Source organism: Nomascus leucogenys, chromosome 2 (assembly GCF_006542625.1).
Source record: "Nomascus leucogenys isolate Asia chromosome 2, Asia_NLE_v1, whole genome shotgun sequence".
In the NCBI taxonomy this organism is placed as follows: domain Eukaryota; kingdom Metazoa; phylum Chordata; class Mammalia; order Primates; family Hylobatidae; genus Nomascus; species Nomascus leucogenys.
Window position 1 is genome coordinate 51,349,395 of NC_044382.1, and position 21,240 is coordinate 51,370,634.

General features: G+C 42.9%; 1 protein-coding gene across 2 annotated transcripts in view; it reads right to left on the reverse strand.

Moving 5' to 3' along the window:
* Positions 1–18,117, reverse strand: part of TANGO6 (transport and golgi organization 6 homolog) — a 251,374-nt gene extending 233,257 nt beyond the window's left edge. The window contains exon 1 of one of the 2 annotated variants that reach the window (XR_004026078.1): positions 17,934–18,095. Coding sequence is in view for 1 of the 2 variants with exons in the window: in XM_003262930.4 (XP_003262978.2) it covers positions 17,934–18,030 (97 nt within the window). In the remaining variant the exon portion in view is untranslated. Of the gene's footprint in view, positions 1–17,933 lie in introns of both variants that reach the window. The other variant, XM_003262930.4, reaches the window with a different exon arrangement.
* Positions 18,118–21,240: the final 3,123 nt, after the last annotated feature.

The window sequence follows — 21,240 nt, forward strand, 5'->3', positions numbered from 1 at the left end:
CTGAACATTTAACATAGAACCTTCACTCAGTCCAGCTGTTCTAGGTGCTGGGGATAAAGCACTCAACAGAACAAAGGCTCTGGCCAGGTGCTCTGGCCAGGCTCATGCCTGTAATCCCAGCACTTTGGGAGGCCAAGGTGGGATGGCTGCATGAGCCCAGGAGTTCAATACCAGCCTGGGCAACACAGTGAAACCCCATTTCTAAAACAACTAAAAGAATCAGCTGGCTATGGTGGTGCGTGCCTGTAGTCCCAGCTACTCAGGAGGCTGAGGTGGGAGGATCGCTGGAGCCCAGGAAGTTGAGGCTGCAGTGAGCTGAGACTGCACCACTGCACTCCAGCCCGGGTGACAGAGCAAGACCCAGTCTCAAAAACAAAAAAACAACAACAAAAAAGACAGAACAAAGGCTCTTCCTCATGGAACTTACATTCTAGTGAGGAAGATCACAAAATATGGACACAGGACTCAAACATTAATTTAACCACATCGTTTTGCCCCAGAATATGTATTTTCAACAGATATCTATTTCCTATCAAGTATGTTCTCTGACTACAATGGCATTAAGACAGAAAGTATTAACAACAAAACATCCAAAAAGCCTTAAATGTTTGGAAATTAAACAATGTACTTCTTCTAAATAATCTACGGTCAAAAAAGAGATTACAAGATTTCCAACTGAATGCTAACGAAAAACATCAATATTTGTCAGATATAACTAAAGCAATGCTTATAGAGACATTTATAGCTGTAAAGCTTATATCAGAAAAGTAAAAAGGACCAGGCACAGTGGCTCACATCTGTAGTCTCAGTACTTTGGGAGGCCAAGGCAGGAGGATCACTTGAGCCCAGGAGTTTGAGATCAGCCTGGGCAACGTAGGGAGACCCTATCTCTAAAAACATTAAAAATAAAAATTAGCCAGGTGTGGTGGTGCACACCTGTGGTCCCAGCTACTCAGGGGGCTGAGGTAGAGGGACTGCTTAAGCCTGGGACATAGAGGCTGCAGTGAAAGAAAAGAAAGAAGGTTTAAAGCATAACTGAGAAATTAATGAACATTATGCCAAAAACCAAACAACATACATGAAATGAAAATATTTCTTGAAAAGTACAACTTATCAAAACTGTCACAAGACAAAATAAAAACCCTAAATAACCCTATATGTATTAGATAGTTAAATTTGTTACCTAAAAATCTTCCGCTGGGTGTGGTGGCTCACGCCTACAATCCCAGCACTTTGGGAGGCTGAGGTGGGAGGATCACTTGAGGTCAGGAGTTGGAGACCAGCCTGGCCAACATGGTGAAACCCCATGTCTACCAAAAATACAAAAATTAATCGGGCATGGTGGCAGGCGCCTGTAATCCCAGCTACTCAGGAGGCTGAGGCAGGAGAATTGCTTGAACCCAGGAGGCAGAGGTTGCAGTGAGCAAAGATCGTGCCACTGCACTCCAGCCTGGGTGACAGAGTGAGACTCTGTTTCAAAAAAAAAAAAAAAGAAATCTTCCAAGAGATAAAATTTCAGGCCTAGGTGGTTTCACTGATGAATCATTTAAGGAAGAAATAACATCAAGGTTACCCAAACTCTTTCAGAAAATAAAGGAGAAGGAATATTTTTCAATTTATTTTGAGAGGTCATTAGAACACTTATTCCAAAACCTGACCCTGATAAAATCACAAAAAAGAAAATTACTGATCAATATCCCTCATTAATCTAAACTTAATAATCCTTACTTAAAAACCTAAACTTATAAAATAGTACACATGGCAAACAAGCATATGAAAAGATGCCCAATATCATATGTCATTACGGAAATGCAAACTAAAACAACAGCCAGATACCATTATATACCTATTAGAATGGCCAAAATACAGGACGCTGACAACATTAAATGCTGACAAGGATGTGGAGCAACAGGAACTCTCATTCATTGCTGGTGGGAATGCAAAATAGTACAGTCACTTTGGAAGACAGGTTGGCAATTTCTTACAAAGTTAAACATATGATCTAGCAATTGTGCTCTTGGGTATTTATCCAAATGAGTTGAAAACTTATGTCCACACAAAAAAACTGCATATGTATGTTTATAGTAGCTTTATTTATAATTACCAAAAAACTAGGAGCAACCAAGATGATCTTCAAAAGGTAACAGGATTTTTTTTTAGAAAGAAAAAAAAAAGAATGGATAAACTGTGCTACACTCAGACATGGAATATTAATCAGTGATAAAAAGAAATAAGCTATCAAGCCACAAAAGACATGGAGGACCCTTAAATGCATACTTTTAAGTGAAAGAAGCCAGTCTGAAGAGCTGTATTCTGTATAATTCCAACTACATGACATTCTGGAGGAGGCAAAACTATAGAGACAGTAAAAAGATCAGGAGTAGCCAAGATATCAGGGATGGGGCAGGAAAGAATATGTGGAAGATGGTTTTTCTTTTTCTTTTTTTTTTTTTTTTTTTTTTTTGAGACAGAGTCTCGCTCTGTCGCCCAGGCTGGAGTGCAGCAGCGCGATCTCGGCTTACTGCAAGCTCTGCCTCCTGGGTTCAGGCCATTCTCCGGCCTCAGCCTCCCGAGTAGCTGGGACTACAGGGGCCCACCACCGCGCCCGGCTAATTTTTTGTATTTTTAGTAGAGACAGGGTTTCATCGTGTTAGCCAGGACGGTCTCGATCTCCTGACCTCGTGATCCTCCCACCTCAGCCTCCCAAAGTGCTGGGATTACAGGCATGAGCCACCACGCCTGGCCAAGGGATCATGGTTTTTTAGGGAGGTGAAACTATACTGTATGAGACTATAATGATGGATATACGACATTATGCATTTGTCAAAACTCATAAAATTATATAACACAAACAGTGAACCCTAATATAAACTATGACTTCAGTTAATAACAATGTATCAATATTGATTATCAGTTGTAACAAATGTACTACACTAATGCAAGATGTTAATAGGGGAAACTAGGTTTGGTGTAGGGAAGGGAGTATATGGGAACTCTGTACTTTCTGCTCAAATTTTCTATAAACCAAAAGCTGTTCTAAAAAATGGAATCTATTAATAACTTTTAAAAACGCTTAAATATTAGCAAATCAAACGCAGTGATATAGAAAAGAATAATACTTCATTACAAGTGTTGTTTATGCCAGGAATACATAGTTGGCTTAACACTTGACAATCAGTATGACTCATCTTATTAACAGTATAAGGAGAAAACCCATGTGATCATTTCAACAAATGCAGAAAAAGCATTTGACAAAATTCGACACCTGTTCATGACACAAATTAAGAATAAAAGGGAACTTCTACGATCTGATAAAGGGTATCCATGGACAAACCTACAGTTACCATCATACTTAGTGGTGAAGTAAAATAAACACAGGATGTCTATTCTCACATCTATTCAACATATTACTGAAAATCTTTGTCATTGAAATAGGTCAAAAGCAGCAATAAAAGACATACAAGAGCAGAAAGGAAGAAGCAAAATTGTTTATATTCACAGATGGAATCATTGTTTATGTAAAAAGCCCTAAGGACTCTATAAAACAACTACTAGAACTAATAAATGAATTAGCAAGTTCACAGAATACGATACAAGCAATAAAACAAAAATTAAAAAACAAAAAAAGACATTTTATATTTGCAGCAAAAATGAGAAAATGAAACTTAATTTTTTTTTTTTGAGACTGAGTCTTGTTCTGTCAAGGCTGGAGTGCGGCGGCACAATCTCGACTCACTGCAACCTCCACCTCCCAGGTTCAAGAGATTCTCCTGCCTCAGCCTCCTGAATAGCTGGGATTACAGGCACCCGCCATCACGCTTGGCTAATTTTTTTGTATTTTTAGTACAGATCGGGTTCCACCATGTTGGCCAGGCTGGTCTCAAACTCCTGACCTCAGGTGATCCACCTGCCTCAGCCTCCCAAAGTGCTGGGATTACAGGCATGCACCACCACGCCCGGCTGAAATTTATAATTTTTTTTTTTTTTTTGAGACAGTTTCGTTTTGTCTCCCAGGCTGGAGTGCAGTGGTGCAATCTTGGCTCACTGCAACCTTTGCCTCCTGGGTTCAAGCAATTCTCGTGCCTCAGCCTCCCCAGTAGCTGGAACTACAGGCGCATGCCACCACAACTGGGTGATCTCTTGTATTTTAGTAGAGATGGGGTTTCACCATGTTGCCCAGGCTGGTCTCAAACTCCTGAGCTCAGGTGATCCACCTGCCTTGGCCTCCCAAAGTGCTGGCATTACAGGTGTGAGCCACCACACCCGGCCTAAAACTTTAATTTAGGATAAATTTAGCACAAAATATACAAACTCTCTACACTGAAAACTTGCTGAGAAATTTTTTGTTTTATTTTTTTTTGAGACGGAGCTTCACTCTTGTCACCCAGGCTGGAGTGCAATGGCGCATCTCAGCCCACTGCAACCTCCACTTCCCAGGTTCAAGCGATTCTCCTGCCTCAGCCTCCCGGGTAGCTGGGCAGTTGCAGTAAGCTGAGATCACGCCATTGGACTCCAGCCTGGGTGACAGAGCAAGACTCTGTCTCGGGAAAAAAAAAAAAAGATGGCAATTGTCCACAAATTGATCTATAAAGTCAACGCAATTACAATAAGAATCTCATCAGACCTTTTTGCAGAAATTGATAAACTGATTAAAAAATTTATATAGAAACCTGTAAGACCAAGAATAGTCAAGAACAATGTTAGAGAACTTATACTACCCAACTTACTATAGAACTACAGTAATTAAAGACAATGTGGTACTGGCATAAGGACTGTTAGGCAGATTGATAAAACAGAATTGAGAACCCAGAAACAGTCCCACACTTATATGGCTATTTGATCTTCAACAAAGATATGAAATCAATACAACAGGGAAAGAAAATTCCTTTACCGGCCGGGCCCGGTGGCTCACGCTTGTAATTCCAGCACTTTGGGAGGCCGAGGCGGGCGGATCATGAGGTCAGGAGATCGAGACCACAGTGAAACCCCGTCTCTACTAAAAATACAAAAAAAATTAGCCGGGCGTGGTGGCGGGCGCCTGTAGTCCCAGCTACTCAGAGAGGCTGAGGCAGGAGAATGGCGTGAACCCGGGAGGCGGAGCTTGCAGTGAGCCGAGATTGCGCCACTGCAGTCCAGCCTGGGCAACAGAGCCAGACTCTGTCTCAAAAAAAAAAAAAAAAAAAAAGAAAGAAAATTACCAAATGAGGTTGGAACAACTGGATATCCATATGGCAAAAAAAAAAAAAAAAAAAACAAGTTTGACCTTTAATTCACACCATACATCAAAATTAACCCAAAATAGATCGGAAATACAAAATCTAAACTATAAAACTTCTGGAAGAAAACACAGAAGAAAGTCTTTTATGATCCTAGAGTAGACAACAATTTCTTGTTTTTTGTTTTATTTTGGTTTCTTTTCTTTTTTTGCAACAGGGTCTTGCTCTGTCACCCAGGCTGGAGTGCATTGGTCTGATTCCAGCTCACTGCAGCCTTAATCTCCCAGGTTCAAGTGATCCTCCTGTCTCAGCTCCCTAGTAGCTAGGATTACAATTGTGTGCCACCATGCTTGACTAATTATTTATAGAGATGAGGTCTCACTATGTTGCCCAGGCTGGTCTTGAACTCCTATGCTTAAGCAATCCTCCCGCCTCTGCCTCTTAAAGTGCTGGGATTATAGGTGTGAGCCATTGTGCCCAGATAGAATTCTTAAAACACAAAAACCATGAGCCAAAAGGAAAAAAAACTGGACTTCATCAAAATTTAAAACTTATTTTCAAAATATACAGTTCTAAAAATGAAGAGGCAAGCCACAGATAGGGAGAAAATGTTTGCAGTACATATATATGACAAACACATTGATCCTGAATATATGAAGAACACTTTACAGCTCAATAAAACAAACTAAAAAAAAAAAGGACAATTATTCAAACAGACACTTCAAAAAAGAAGTTATTCAAATGACCAACTGCATATGAAAAGATGCTCAATATCATTAGTTATCAGGGAAATGCAAATTAAAACCACAATGAGATACCACTACATACACCAGAATAGCTAAAATTTACAAAGATTGACACTACCAAATGACATGAAGCAACTGGAACTCTCACACATTGTTGGCAGAAGTATGACATGATCAAAGCTCAGTTGGTCTGGCAGTTTCTTAGAAAACCAAACATACACCTACCCTATAATCCAGCAATTCCACTCTAACATACTTGTCCAAGAAAAATTAATACACAATATACATTTTCATAACAAAGACTTGTACAAGAATGTTCATAGCAGCACTATTCATAATAGCCCAAAACTGGAAACAGCCCATATAGCCAACAAGATGTTTCTTGTTTATATTAAATTCTAGAATAGGCAAAACTAATCTACGGGTTAAAAAACCCAGAACCAGTTATCTCTAGGGGAGCAGGAGTGGGAAATGATTGTGAAACGGCAGAAGGGAACTTTCTGGGATAATAGTAATGATGCATATCTGTTTTTCTTTAGGTTTCTTTTTTTTCCCTTTTCTCACCTGGAAGTAACAATGTGTATCTTGACAGGGGTTTCAATGACAAAAGTATATGCTTTTTTTTTTTTTAGAGACAGAGTCTCGCTCTGTCACCCAGGCTGGAGTGCAGTGGTACAATCTCAGATCACTGCAAACCCTGCCTCCTGGGTTCAAGTGATTCTCATGCCTCAGCCAAGTACATGCATTTTTAAAACTCACTGAATGATACATGTATTATTTGTGCATTTCATTGTATATAAATTTTACCTAAAACAAATGAACTACAAAAAATCCAAATAAATATTAAACTCTAGTAAATGTTATAATGCTGAAGTGTTTATGGCTAAAATGTACTGATATCTGCAACTTACTTTGAATGCATCAAAAAAAGAGAAAACATGAATTGATGTATGGATAAATGGATAGAAATGTGATCAAACGGCCGGGCGCGGTGGCTCACGCTTGTAATCCCAGCACTTTGGGAGGCTGAGGCGGGCGGATCACGAGGTCAGGAGATCGAGACCAAGGTGAAACTCCATCTCTACTAAAAATACAAAAAATTAGCCGGGCGTGGTGGCGGGCGCCTGTAGTCCCAGCTACTCGGAGAGGCTGAGGCAGGAGAATGGCGTGAACCCGGGAGGCGGAGCTTGCAGTGAGCCAAGATTGCGCCACTGCACTCCAGCCTGGGCGACAGAGTGAGACTCCGTCTCAAAAAAAAAAAAAAAAAAAAAAAAAAAAAAGAAATGTGATCAAGCAAATATAATAAAATGTGAATTGTGGAATCTAAATGATGTGTATAAGGGTGTTTGCCATATAATTCTTTCAACTTTTCTTTTTTTCTTTTTCTTTTTGAGACGGGGGTCTCGCTCTGTCACCCAGGCTGGGGTGCAGTGATGCAATCACAATTCACTGTACCTTTGATTCTTGGGCTCAAGCAGTCCTCCCATCTCAGCCTCTCAAGTAGCTGGGACCACAGTTGCATACCACCCCACCTGACTAATTTTTTCATCTTTTGTAGAGATGTGGGGGTCTCACTATATTGCCAAGGCTGGTCTTGACCTCCTGGGCTCAAGCAATCCTCACACCTCAGCCTCCCCAAAGTGTTGGGATTACAGGCATGAGCTACTGCACCTGGCCACCAGCTTTTTTATTTGTTTAGAAAACCATAATAAAAATTTGAAAATATATATGGACATGCAGCCAGGTCAAATAAACTATCTTTTTTTTTTTTTTTGAAAACATAAATACAAGCAACAGACCTCAAAACTAAAGCTAATATACCTTCTAAGAAACAAATCAGAAGGAATCAAAATGTAATTGATAATAACTATGTCCAATACTGTATGATTTACAATAGTGTAAAATTAGAAATGCATGTCCCATAACAGGTGTTTGTTGAGTAAATTATGGTCTAATTGTACCTAACATACTATATGTATGTGAAGTACTTATTTTGTTTATTGTTTATTGTCTTTCTACCAACTAGAATCGAAGCACCTAGAAAACAGGGGTATTGATTTGTTTTGTTCACTGCTGTATTCTCTTTGCCTGGAACAAAGCCTGACAAGTAAAAGCTGTTTAATAAATTGTTGTTAAAGGCCTGGCACGGTGGCTCACGCTTGTAATCCCAGCACTTTGGAGGCCGAGGCGGGCGGATCACGAGGTCAGGAGATCGAGACCACGGTGAAACCCCGTCTCTACTAAAAATACAAAAAATTAGCCGGGCGTGGTGGCGGGCGCCTGTAGTCCCAGCTACTCGGAGAGGCTGAGGCAGGAGAATGGCGTGAACCCGGGAGGCGGAGCTTGCAGTGAGCCGAGATCGCGCCACTGCACTCCAGCCTGGGCGACAGAGCGAGACTCCGTCTAAAAAAAAAAATAAATAAAAACAAATTGTTGTTGAATGAATAAACAATGGAATATTTTGTAGCCATTAAATGAAGCTGAACATTATTTAATGACATGTTCATAATATATTCTAATGTGAGCAAAGAGTATAAAACACTACATGAGCAAAAGATACAGACAGTTTATAGGAAAAGAAATGCAAATGGCCCTTAAACATGAACATATGATCAATCTTGCTCATAATAAGAGAAAAGTAAATTAAAGTTATACTGAAATATCACTTTCCATCTATCGAACTGGCTAAAACCCAAAAGTTTTATAACACATTCTGTAGCAAGTCTGTGAGGAAACACACACTCTCATACATTGTTGGTAGGAACTAAAATGGTACATCCCTAAGGACAGAAATTTGGCAATATGTAGCAAAATTACATAGGCATTTCCCTTTGGCCCAGCAATCCCACTTTTAGGAATCTATCCTATAGATACACAGGCAAACAATGCAAAATTACATATTTACAAGACTATTCATTGCAGTACTTCTTAAATTAGCAAAAGACTTGACAACAACCCAAATGTCCACTAGTAAAGAACTGGTTGAATAAACTATGCAGCTATAAAAGAGAAAACGGAAGACTTATATGTACCACTGTGTGGCGATCGCTAAGACACTAAGTTTAAAAAGTAAGATGCAGGCCGGGCGTGGTGGCTCATGCCTGTAATCCCAGCACTTTGGGAGGCCGAGGTGGGTGGATCACAAGGTCAGGAGTTCGAGGCCAGCCTGACCAACATGGTGAAACCCTGTCTCTACTAAAAATACAAAAAATTGGCTGGGCGCGGTGGCTCACGCTTGTAATCCCAGCACTTTGGGAGGCCGAGGCGGGTGGATCACGAGGTCAGGAGATCAAGACCACGGTGAAACCCCGTCTATACTAAAAATACAAAAAATTAGCCGGGCATGATGGCGGGCACCTGTAGTCCCAGCTACTAGGAGAGGCTGAGGCAGGAGAATGGTGTGAACCCGGGAGGCGGAGCTTGCAGTGAGCCGAGATCGCGCCATTGCACTCCAGCCTGGGTGACAGAGCGAGACTCCGTCTCAAAAAAAAAAAAAAAAAAAAAAAAAAAAATTAGCCGCCTGTAATCCCAGCTACTCGGGAGCTGAGGCAGGAGAATCACTTGAACCTGGGAAGCGGAGGTTGCAGTGAGCCAAGATCGCACCACTGCACTTCAGCCTGGGTGACAGAGCAAGACTCTGTCTCAAAAATAAAAATAAAATAAAAATAAAAATTAAAAGACGCAGAAAAAAATAAATATAGCATGCTACCTTTTGTGTAAAAATGGGAATGAATATGAAATCATAGATTATTTGCATGTCTTTTCAAAAAAGAAGCAATTTAAGAATAAATTTAAAACTAATTAAAATAAGTCGTCTACAGAGAGAGGGAGACAGCAGAGGAGGAAACATGGATAACTGTATCTAATTTTATTAGTTTTAGAGCACAACAGATGTTTTTCATAGTTAAAAAAAATTAAATCAAAAAGAAAATGCAAAACAATTCCTAAAAATGAAAAACAAACAAATGAACCAATGAACCAAATTCTGTGCTCTATGTCAAAGGTCACCAAACTATGATCTGCAGTCCAAATCTGGCCCACCAACTGTTTTCATGAATAAGGTTTTACTGGAACACAGTTATGCCCGTTTACATATAGTCTATGGCTGCTTTTGAGATACAGTGACAGAGTTGAGTAGTTACAACAGAGACCATATGGGCCGCAAAGCTCAAAATATTTACTATCTGGTCCTTCAGAGAAAAAGTTTACTGACTCCTACTCTATATTAAGTTAGCAGCATAACCACACAGAAAACTATTTTAAGAGACTTGAAATAAAGAATTTTGTATATCCTGAGAACAAAAACCAAACAAAAACCCCTTAAACAGTGGGTTTGTAGTGGTAATGTTGGATTTGTTCTTTGAAAAGATTATAGACGTGTGAGTATGTATTGTGTGATTACACATTTTATATAATGTGAGATTATATATTTATATATGTATGGGTATATATATGCACATATATAATACATTAACTTCATTAGGAACCAATATTCTCAGATAAAAGAAACACAAATATAAAAATATAAAATACAGGATAAAAGAACAGCTAGAGGCCGGACGCAGTGGCTCACACCTGTAATCCCAGCACTTTGGGAGGCTGAGGTGGGCAGATCACAAGGTCAGGAGTTCGAGACCAGACTGGCCAACATAGTGAAATCCCATCTCTACCAAAAATACAAAAATTAGCTGGGCTTGGTGGCACATGCCTGTAGTCCCAGCTACTTGGGAGGCTGAGGCAGGAGAATCACTTGAACCTGGGAGGCGGAGGTTGTGGTGAGCCGAGATTCAGCCACTGCACTCCAGCCTGGGCAACAGAGCAAGATTCTGTCTCAAAAAAACAAAAAACAACAACAACAAAAAAGAACTGCTAGAAAGACAAATATGTAATCAAGCAATTACAGTAAAATTGTAACTGTAGAATGAAGGTCACAGTATCTTCACTGTAAAAGTTCTTCAACTTTTCTGTCAGCTTCATAATTTCAAATTTTCATAATGAAATGTTAGAAAAAATTTATAAAATAAAAAAATCCATTATATTTCATTTCAATTGGAAATACTGGTAAGAACTCAAGATTTATTTTCATCTCCTAAAAATCCACATATTTCCTAGCTCTAATCCTTCAAAAAGTCTGAAAGCAATGACAATTTCTTTTTTCTTTTCTTTTTTTTTTTTTTTTTTTTTGAGACAGGGTCTCACTCTGTCACCCAGGCTGGAGTACAGTGGTATAATCATAGTCCATTGCACCCTCAAACTCCTGGGCTCAGCTGATTCTCCTATCTTAGCCTCCAAAGTAGCGGGGACCACAGGCATGTGCCACCATGCCCAGCTAATTTCTGTATTTTTTAAAATTTCTGTATTTTTTGTAGAGATAGTGTTTTACTATGTAGCCTAGGCTGGTCTTGAACTCCTGGGCTCAATCAATCTGCCCACTTCAGCCTCGCAAAATGCTGTGATTACAGGTATGAGCCACCACATCCAGCCAATTATAATTTCTTTTTTTTTGAGACAGGGTCTCACTTTGTCACCCAGGCTGGAGTGCAGTTGCGCAGTCTCGGCTCACTGCCACCTCCACCTCAGGGGCTCAAGCAATTCTCCTGCCTCAGCCTCTAAGTAGCTAGGATTACAGGCACCTACCATAGCGCTCGGCTAGTTTTTGTATTTTTAGTAGAGACAGGGTTTCGCCATGTTGGTCGAGCTGGTCTCGAACTCCTGATCTCAAGTGATCCACCCACCTCGGCCTCCCAAAGTGCTGGGATTATAGGCATTAGCCACAGCACCTGGCCCATAATTTCAATAGCAATGAATATCCTGTGTCCACATTGTGGTTTCTAAATACCACTTCTCCTTAGAGAGAGTTGTTTTCAAAAATGGGGCAGGAAATACCTCAGATGAGCCTGGGATATCTTCTGCTTGAGAGCAAGGAGTCGATCAAAGACTATCATGGTCATGTCAAAAAGCCCAAGAGCCAATCGGAAATGGTTCCCACAGGCCAAAAATGGGAAATTTGATTAAGAAAAAGGAATACAATAATTGAAACATCAAATACATAAAATCTATGATTCATAATACAACAAAAAAGATCACTTCATTGGTTACCTTTGGAGGTTGCTAAGACACTTATTTATTATTCTGAAAATTGGTCAATAAAGGAACAGAATGATTCTAACTATATTAAAATACATTCATGTTTATATGCACAGAAAAGGGTCTCAAACTTTTAATACCTTGAGGTTTTAATAGTTGTGATCTCTGGGTGATAGGGTTAGAGGTAGGATTTTTCTTTTTACCGAATTATAGTTTTAATTTTTTTTTACAATAAATATGTATGTCTCTGCACTAGAAGTTATTTTAGGGTTATAAAACAGTATGTGGCATATTTAAAAACCTTTGCTATAATATTTTTTATAGAAGTAAAAACATCACTTCTATTTTTAAAAAAGAATAAAAGGAAAGCTGTCACAGTGACATCCCTGTAGTCCCAGCTAGCTGGGAGGCTGAGGTAGAAGCATCACCCGAGCCCAGAAGTTTGAGGCTGCAGTGTACTATGATCACATCTGTGAACAGTCACTGTACTCCAGGCTGGGCAACATAGGGAGACCCTGTCTCTATTTAAAAGAGAGAGAGAGAAACAGAGAGAGAGAGAGAAAGAGAGAGAGAGAGAAACAATAACATCCTTTAGGCCGGGCACGGTGGCTCACGCTTGTAATCCCAGCACTTTGGGAGGCCGAGGCAGGCAGATCACAAGGTCAGGAGATCAAGACCATGGTGAAACCCTGCCTCTACTAAAAATACAAAAAAATTAGCCGGGCGTGGTGGCGGGCGCCTGTAGTCCCAGCTACTCGGAGAGGCTGAGGCAGGAGAATGGCGTGAACCCGGGAGGCGGAGCTTGCAGTGAGCCAAGATCGCGCCACAGCACTCCAGCCTGGGCGACAGAGCGAGACTCCCGTCTCAAAAAAAATAAATAAATAAAAATAACATCCTTTAAAAATAATGAGAACAGAAGAGTAAGAAATTTGCAATAGTTTTTTTTTTTTTTTTTTTTGAGATGGAGTCTCGCTCTGTCACCCAGGCTGGAGTGCAGTGGCGCGATCTCAGCTTACTGCAACCTCTGCCTCCTGGGTTCAAGCGATTCTCCTGCCTCAGCCTCCCGAGTAGCTGGGACTACCGGCGCGAGCCACCACACCCAGCTAATTTTTGTATTTTTAGTAGAGACGGGGTTTCGCCATGTTGGCCAGGCTGGTCTCCAACTCCTGACCTCAGGAGATCCACCCGCCACAGCCTCCCAAAGTGCTGGGATTATAGGTGTGAGCTACCGAGCTCAGCCTGCAATATTCTTCTAGGACTTTCCAGGGCAAGTGTTCTGACCCACTGGCATGAATATCTGGTTCCTTTGGCTAATGTATACCTCAAATGGAAATGAGTGTTATTTCCCTCTTGTTGCCACTAATCATTAAGATCACTAACCAGGCCGGGCGCGGTGGCTCACGCTTGTAATCCCAGCACTTTGGGAGGCCGAGGCGGGCGGATCACGAGGTCAGGAGACCGAGACCACGGTGAAACTCTGTCTCTACTAAAAATACAAAAAATTAGCCGGGCGTGGTGGCGGGCGCCTGTAGTCCCAGCTACTCGGAGAGGCTGAGGCAGGAGAATGGCGTGAACCCGGGAGGCGGAGCTTGCAGTGAGCCGAGATTGCGCCACTGCACTCCAGCCTGGGCGACAGAGCGAGACTCCATCTCAAAAAAAAAAAAAAAAAAAATCACTAACCAACCTCTAAATGACTTCCTGTGACATAAGATCTTCGAAACCAAACATGGAACACAAAGAAAATGATTTAAAACAAAAGCTCTTACTGAAGTTTTTCCAGAGCTCCTTTAATGAAGTAGTCTTCTCTGCCCTCTACTGGTGATGAAAATAACATCTACTTGGAAATAAATTGGAGGCATTTCCATAAAGAAGCAGTTCTTAGTATGCTATGGGGACCTGGCTTGCCAGGGGGTTCCCAAGACCCTCTCAGGGGGTCTGCAAGGTCAAGACCATTTCATAATAATACTAGGTCATGATGTGCCTTTTATATTCTCAAGAATATACTGAGTATTGGCTGGGCGCAGTGGCTCACGCCTGTAATCCCAGCACTTTGGGAGGCCGAGGTGGGCGAATCACCTGAGGTTGGGAGTTCGAGACCAGCCTGACTAACATGGAGAAACCTCATCTCTACTAAAAATACAAAATTAGCCGGGCGTGGTGGTGCGTGCCTGTAATCCCAGCTTCTCGGGGGGCTGAGGCAGGAGAATCACTTGAACCCGGGAGGCGGAGGCTGTGGTGAGCCGAGATCGTGCCATTGCACTCCAGCCTGGACAACAAGAGCAAAACTCCGTCTCAAAAAGAAAAAAAAAAAAAAAAAATTAAAAAAAAAAAAAAGAATATACTGAGTATGAAAGGCTTGTTGATACGAGTTCTGATTTCGTATTGCAACAAATCTTTAAGATATTACCTCTTTGGCCGGACGTGGTGGCTCACGCCTGTAATCCCAGCACTTTGGGAGGCCGAGGTGGGCAGATCACTTGAAGTCAGGAGTTCGAGACCAGCCTGACCAACGTAGAGGAACCCCATCTCTACTAAAAATACAAAATTAGCTGGGCGTGATGGCGCATGTCTGTAATCCCAGCTACTCGGGAGGCTGAGACAGGAGAATCGCTTGAATCCGGGAGGCGGAGGTGGCAATGAGCCAAGATCGCGCCACTGCATTCCATCCTGGGCAACAAGAGCAAAACTCCACCACACACACACAAAAAAGGTATTACCTCTTGTTGAGTTTCTCATCACTTTTTCCCCACACAATTCATGCAGAGATTATCTTGTTGAGCTTTAGAATTGTATAAAAGAAGACCGGATGTGGTGGCTCACGCCTGTAATCCCAGCACTTTGGGAGGCCGAGGCGGGAGGATTACGAAGTCATGAGTTCCAGACCAGCCTGACCAATATGGTGAAAACCTGTCTCTACTAAAAAAAAAAAAAAAAAAAAAAAAAAAAAAAATTAGCCAGGCACAGTGGCACATGCCTGTTGTCCCAATTACTCGGGAGGCTGAGGCAGGAGAATTGCTTGAACCCGGGAGGCAGAGGTTGCAGTGAGCTGAGATCGCACCACTGCACTCCAGCCTGGGCGACAGAGCAAGACTCCGTCTAAAAAAAAAAGAAAGAATCGTATAAAAGAATGTACATAATTATCTGAAAAGGTGATTGAACTCTCCTTCCTTTTCCGATTACATATCTATGTGAGTCTAGGTTTTCTTCATGTACTTCAGTCAAAACAACCTATCATGACAGACTGGAGAAGCAGATATGAAAATCCAGCTGACTTCTTGGTTGGGGATGGTGGTTCACGCCTGTAATCCTAATCCTAGTACTCTGGGAGGTCAAGGTAGGCAGATCACCTGAGGTCAGGAGTTCGAGACCAGCCTGGCCAACATGGTGAAACGCCGTCTCTACTAAAAGTACAAAAAATTAGCTGGGTGTGGTGGCGCATGCCTGTAATCCCAGCTACTCGGGAGGCTGGGGTAGGAGAATCGCTTGAACCCGGGAGGTGGAGGTTGCAGTGAGCCGAGATTGCACCACTGCACTCCAGCCTGGGCAACAAGAGCGAAATTCCATCTCAAAAAAAATAAAAGTACAAAAATTAGCCGGGCATGGTGGTGGGTGCCTGTAGTCCCAGCTACAAGGGAGGTTGAGGCATGAGAATTGCTTGAACCCGGGAGGTGGGGGTTCCAGTGAGTCAAGATCATGCCACTGCACTCCAGCCTGGGTGATGGAGTGAAACTCTGTCTCAAAAAAAAACAAAAAACAAAAAAAAATAGGGTCTTACTCTGTCACCCAGGCTGGAGCGCACTAGTGTAATCACGGCTCACCACAGCCTAGACTTGGACCTCTTGGGCTCAAGCAATCCTCCCATCTCAGCCTCCCCAGTAGCTGGGACCACAGGTGTGTAGTACCATGCCTGGCCAATTTTTAAATTTTTTATAGACACAGAGTATCACTATGTTGCCCAGTCTAGTCTCAAACTCCTGGGATCCTGCCTCAGCCTCCCAAAGTGCTGGGATTACAGGTATGGCCCACCTCACCCAGCCACTACAGATATTTTTAAATTCCCTAAGCAGCTAATATGATAAAATAATAGACAGATTCATATAATATATAACAGCTACATGTACAAAATAATATAATTTTACACACTAATTCCTCTTCAAATAGGAATGCTTGAATTTCTGTAAATTAAATGAGTACATATATGTGTACTCCACCATACACTCATAGAGATTAGAGAGTCTTCTATAAACGAAGCATAATATACGTGTTTCATGATAGATGATTACTTCCAGGATTTTTGCTTATTTAAACATGTTCTCAGTCATACAATAGAGAGTTGCAGGCCAGGTGTAATGGCTCAGGCCTGTAATCCCAGCACTTTGGGAGGCCAAGGCAGGCAGATCACTTGAGGTCAGGAGCTCGAGACCAGCCTGGCCAACATGGCAAAACTCCGTCTCTACTAAAAAGACAAAAAATAGCTGGGCATAGTGGTGCGCACCTGTAATCCCAGCTACTCGGGAGGCCGAGGCAGGAGAATCGCTTGAACCTGGTAGGCAGAGGTTGCAGTGAACTGAGATTGTGCCACTGCACTCCAGCCTGGGCGACAGTGAGACTTCGTCTCAAAAAAAAAAAAGAGTTGCCGTTGCAAGATAAGTGACCTCTCGATTAGCAACTTAAAATTCTATTTTGCAGTCTGACTCTTAATTGAGACAATGTAGTATATTTACCATACTTTTAGTGGAAATAACCTAAATTCAAATTCTGCCACTTACTAGTTTGACATTGGGCAATTTCCAATGTACCTGAACCTTGGTTCCTTCATCCGTAAAAATTGAATACAAGTAGTACCGATCCCAGGGGATCGTTATGAGGATTAAATGATGTATATGTAAAGAGCCTACTATGGGGACTGATACTTAGTAGGCACTCATTTACTAATATTAATAACTTGTGTTCACTTCCCGCTGGTGTGGTGTAATGTTGGCAGAAGTTTTTGCAGTTTTGAGTATAAAATCTGAGACTGGGAGGTGATCCCCTTTGGCCTTTCATGTGCCCTTGCTAATTCTACAGATCCCTTCCCATCCTTTCCCCCAAATATACACCCCAGTGATAAGTAGAGCTCTATCTTCTACGTCCTTTCCAAAAGCTCCAGATAACATCAGAGCCCCTATACTGAATAATTTGTCTGATTATGAGAAGGGGGTTCAATAGATCTCGGGCCTAGGTCCGTGTTCTGTCCCTAATTTGACCACGTGATCTTGGACAGGTTACTTAATTTCTTCAGTGAGCCTTGGGTGTCCTCAGTCGCAAAAGGAGTAGCAGCTTCAACCACTCCCAATGTCCCTTCAGATTTTAGATTGGGAAGAAACTGTCCACGCACCACAAAGATTAAAAGCACCTGGAAACCCCTAAATACTCTCCCTAAACCCATTTCAAACGTCACTGCTTCCGATTTCTGGCCTTCTTGGCAGTTCGTACAAATCTCAAGGGTCCACGCTGGCCCCTGCGCCCTCACGCGGCTAGGACCTCACATTATAAGTCGCGGGCGCCCTACCCTCTGGAGCTGTGTCCATATCCCCTTCCCAAGAGCGCTGCAGTAAGCACTGAATGAAATAACGGCCCTGCCTGACAGAGGCCAGCACAAGGCAAGTGCTCAAGAGATGTTGGCTAATATCAGCAGTCAGCGGATCCCGCGCCCTCCTTGAGCCTCAGTTTCCTCAAGAACGTAATGAGGACAAGCAGAGACAATGCTCAAAGCCCCCAGCAGCGGGCTGAGGGTCCCGAGGCCGGCCTAAGGGGCGCACGCTGCGGAAGGCAGGGCAGCCCCGGAAGCTGGGCGGCCCTGAGAGTCCCGGGTCCAGCCCGGCGCCGAGATGCGTCCTCTCACCTCCCGGGCTCAGCAGCAGCTTCAATGCCTCCAAAATCCGATCCAGACCGCATGTCTCCTGAGCCCCGCTGCCCACGGCCTGTCCTGGGGCCGCCATGACTGGAGTGTAACACGACGCTCGCGACCCGCTCAGGCGCCTCGGCAGGGCGCCGCCGCCGCCATGTTAAGTGTGGCAGAAGGCGCTGGGCACACTATGGGGCGGGGCCCGCAGGGTGGGGCGGGGCCAAATCGGTCGGGAACGCCCCCTTCACTTTTTTTTCCGTCCCGGCTTAGTCCGGGGTGTAGGCGGGAACCCAAAAATGGCTAATCTGCCCAAGCGCACAATTTCAGAAGCTCAATATGATTAACCGCTATGTAAAGAAGGAAGAGAGAAGTAATTTATCATTAAATCTATATTTCAATATGAAAATACTCAGGTACTCAACACTGGCAGACATAATGAAGCAGACAGATGCTTCCATCTGCTTACAGTGAAGTATGGCTAAGAAAAACAATATTCAGGCTGGGCGCGGTGGCTCACACCTGTAATCCCAGGACTTTGGGAGACCGAGGCGGGCAGATCACAAGGTCAGGAGTTTGAGACCAACCTGTCCGATATGGTGAAGCCCCGTCTCTACTAAACATACAAAAATTAGCCAGGCGTGGTGGCAGATGCCTGTAGCCTGTAGTCCCAGCTACCCGGGAGGCTAAAGCAGGAGAATCGCTCGAAGCTGGGAGGCGGAGGTTGCAGTGAGCCGAGATCACACCACTGCACTCCAGCCTGGGCGACAGAGCGAGACTCCATCGCAAAACAAACAAACAAAACCGAAGTACAGACGTACACACGCATATATATCCATTGTGAATGTAAAGCTACAATGTTGCTATGGGTAATATGTTTTTTTTTTTTTTTTTAGTGAACTTAGTAAAGTTCCCAGTAAAAGTTGGATCTTTGTTGTTTTCATGGTTGATGCATTCCTTGAAAATTCAGGGTCTATCAAAACCATGCCCTCCGCCAAACTGTTTTTATATGTAAAACAGAAGGGATTTGAGATTCAGATAATCGGAAACAGGTTTTCACCTACATAAATCTGCTGGGACATTGAAAAACCATGTTGTCTGAAAGTCATGCTGCAGACACAGGACAATGTTTTTGAGGGCAGGACCTTTATTTTTATCTTTTGAGATGGGGTCTCGCTCTGTCACCTAGGCTGGAGTTCAACGGCGTGATCTCGGCTCACTGCAACCTCTGCCTCCCAGGCTCAAACAAGTATCTGGCCTCAGCCCCCCGAGTAGCTGGGATTACTGGAGTGCCCCAGCATGCCCGGCTAATTTTTGTATTTTTTGTGGAGACAGGGTTTCGCTCTCTTGGCTAGGCTGGTCTTGAGCTCCTCACCTCAAGTGACCTGCCCACCTGGGCCTCCCAAAGTGCTGGGATTACAGGCGTGAGACACCGCGCCCGGCCCAAAGGACAAACTTCTTAATGGTCCGGTCCTTGGCGGGGGGAATAAGCTGCGCATAGCTATTATCCTTTTTGGCATGACTCTTGTTTCTTCTTTTCTTTGTCATTTTGGAATGCAGGACCTAAGAGGGAAAAACGCTAAAAAAATTTTTTTCGAGATGGAGTCTCTATGTTGCCCAGACTTGTCTCAAACTCCTGGCCTCAAGTGATCCTCCTGCCTCAGCCTTCCGAATAAAATCTTGTGCGTGTGTGTGTGTGTGAGACAGAATCTCACTGTCACCCGAGCTGAAGTGCAGTGGTGTGATCTTGGCTCACTCCAACTTCTGCCTCCCCTGCTCAAGTGATCCTCCCGCCTCATCCTCCCAAGTAGCTGGGACTACAGATGCATGCCACCACACCCGGCTAATTTTTGTAGAAATGGCATTTCACCACGTCACCCAGACTAGTCTCAAACTCCTGGGCTCAAGCAATTTGCCACTTCGACCTTCCAAAATACTGAAATTACAGGCGTGAGCCATGGAGTCTGGCCTTAAAAATATTTTTGAATGGGAAATAAATGACCTACAAAATTGCCACCGTGCTCTTTTTATTTTGTATATTCCTTTCCAGGCTTTGTCATTAGACAATGTTTTCTCCATTGTGTATGGGCACAGGTTCATTTGGGAAATAAAAAATTTTAAGAGTATTTTGAGATGTTAAACATTTAGTGAGAATTGCTTGAACCCGGGAAGTGGAGGTTGCAGTGAGCCAAGATCGTGCCACTGCACTTTAGCCTGGGTAACAGAGCAGAACCTTGTCTCAAAAAATAAAATAAAATAAAAAATAAGGCTGGGTGAGGTGGCTCACGCCTGTAATCCCAGCACTTTGGGAGGCCAAGGCAGGCGGATCACGAGCTCAGGAGATGGAGACCATCCTGGCTAATACGGTGAAACCCGTCTCTACTAAAAATACCATAAATAAATAAATAAATAAATAAGCTGGGTGTGGTGGCGGGTGCCTGTAGTCCCAGCTACTTGGGAGGCTGAGGCAGGAGAATGGCGTGAACCCAGGAGGCAGAGCTCGCAGGGAGCAGAGATCACGCCACTGCACTCCAGCCTGGGCAACAGAACGAGACTCCGTCTCAAAAAAAAAAAAAAAAAAAAAAGGCAGATGCAAAAGGATGATTAAAGGAGTCTACATACATGGAAAGTAGAATAGAGATTAGGAGGGGATGGGGAGAGGCAGGAATGGAGAGTTATTGCCCACTAGATACAAAATTTATTTGGAATGATGAAAAAGTTCTAACACCGGAGCTGATGGTTATACAATATTTTGAATGTACTTAATACCACTGAATTGTACACTTAAAAACAGTTGAAATAAACGGGTACAGAGTTTGTCTGGGATGATGAAAAAGTTCTGAAGATAGTGGTGATGGTTGCAACACAATTTGAATATACTTAATGTCATTGAACTGTATACTTAAAAATGGCTACAATGAGGCCAACATGGTGGCTCACTCCTGTAATCTCAGTACTTTGGGAGGCCAAGGAGGGCAGATCACTTGAGCCCAGGAGTTCAAGACCAGCCTGTGCATCATAGCGAGATCCCCGTCTCTACAAAACAATTTAAAAAATTAGCTGGGCGTAGCGGTGCAACACCTGTAGTCCCAGCTACTAGGGAGGCTGAGAGGGGAGGATCATTTGTGACTGGGAGATTGAGGCTGCAGTGAGCCGTCATTGTGCCACTGCACTCCAGCCTGGGTGACAGAATAAGACCCTGTCTCAAAATTTAACAAAAGGGCTAAAATCATAAATTTTATGTTGTATTTTACCACAATAAAAAATTACCCAAAGAAAAAAGTCATACCCCTTCAACAGAGAAAAG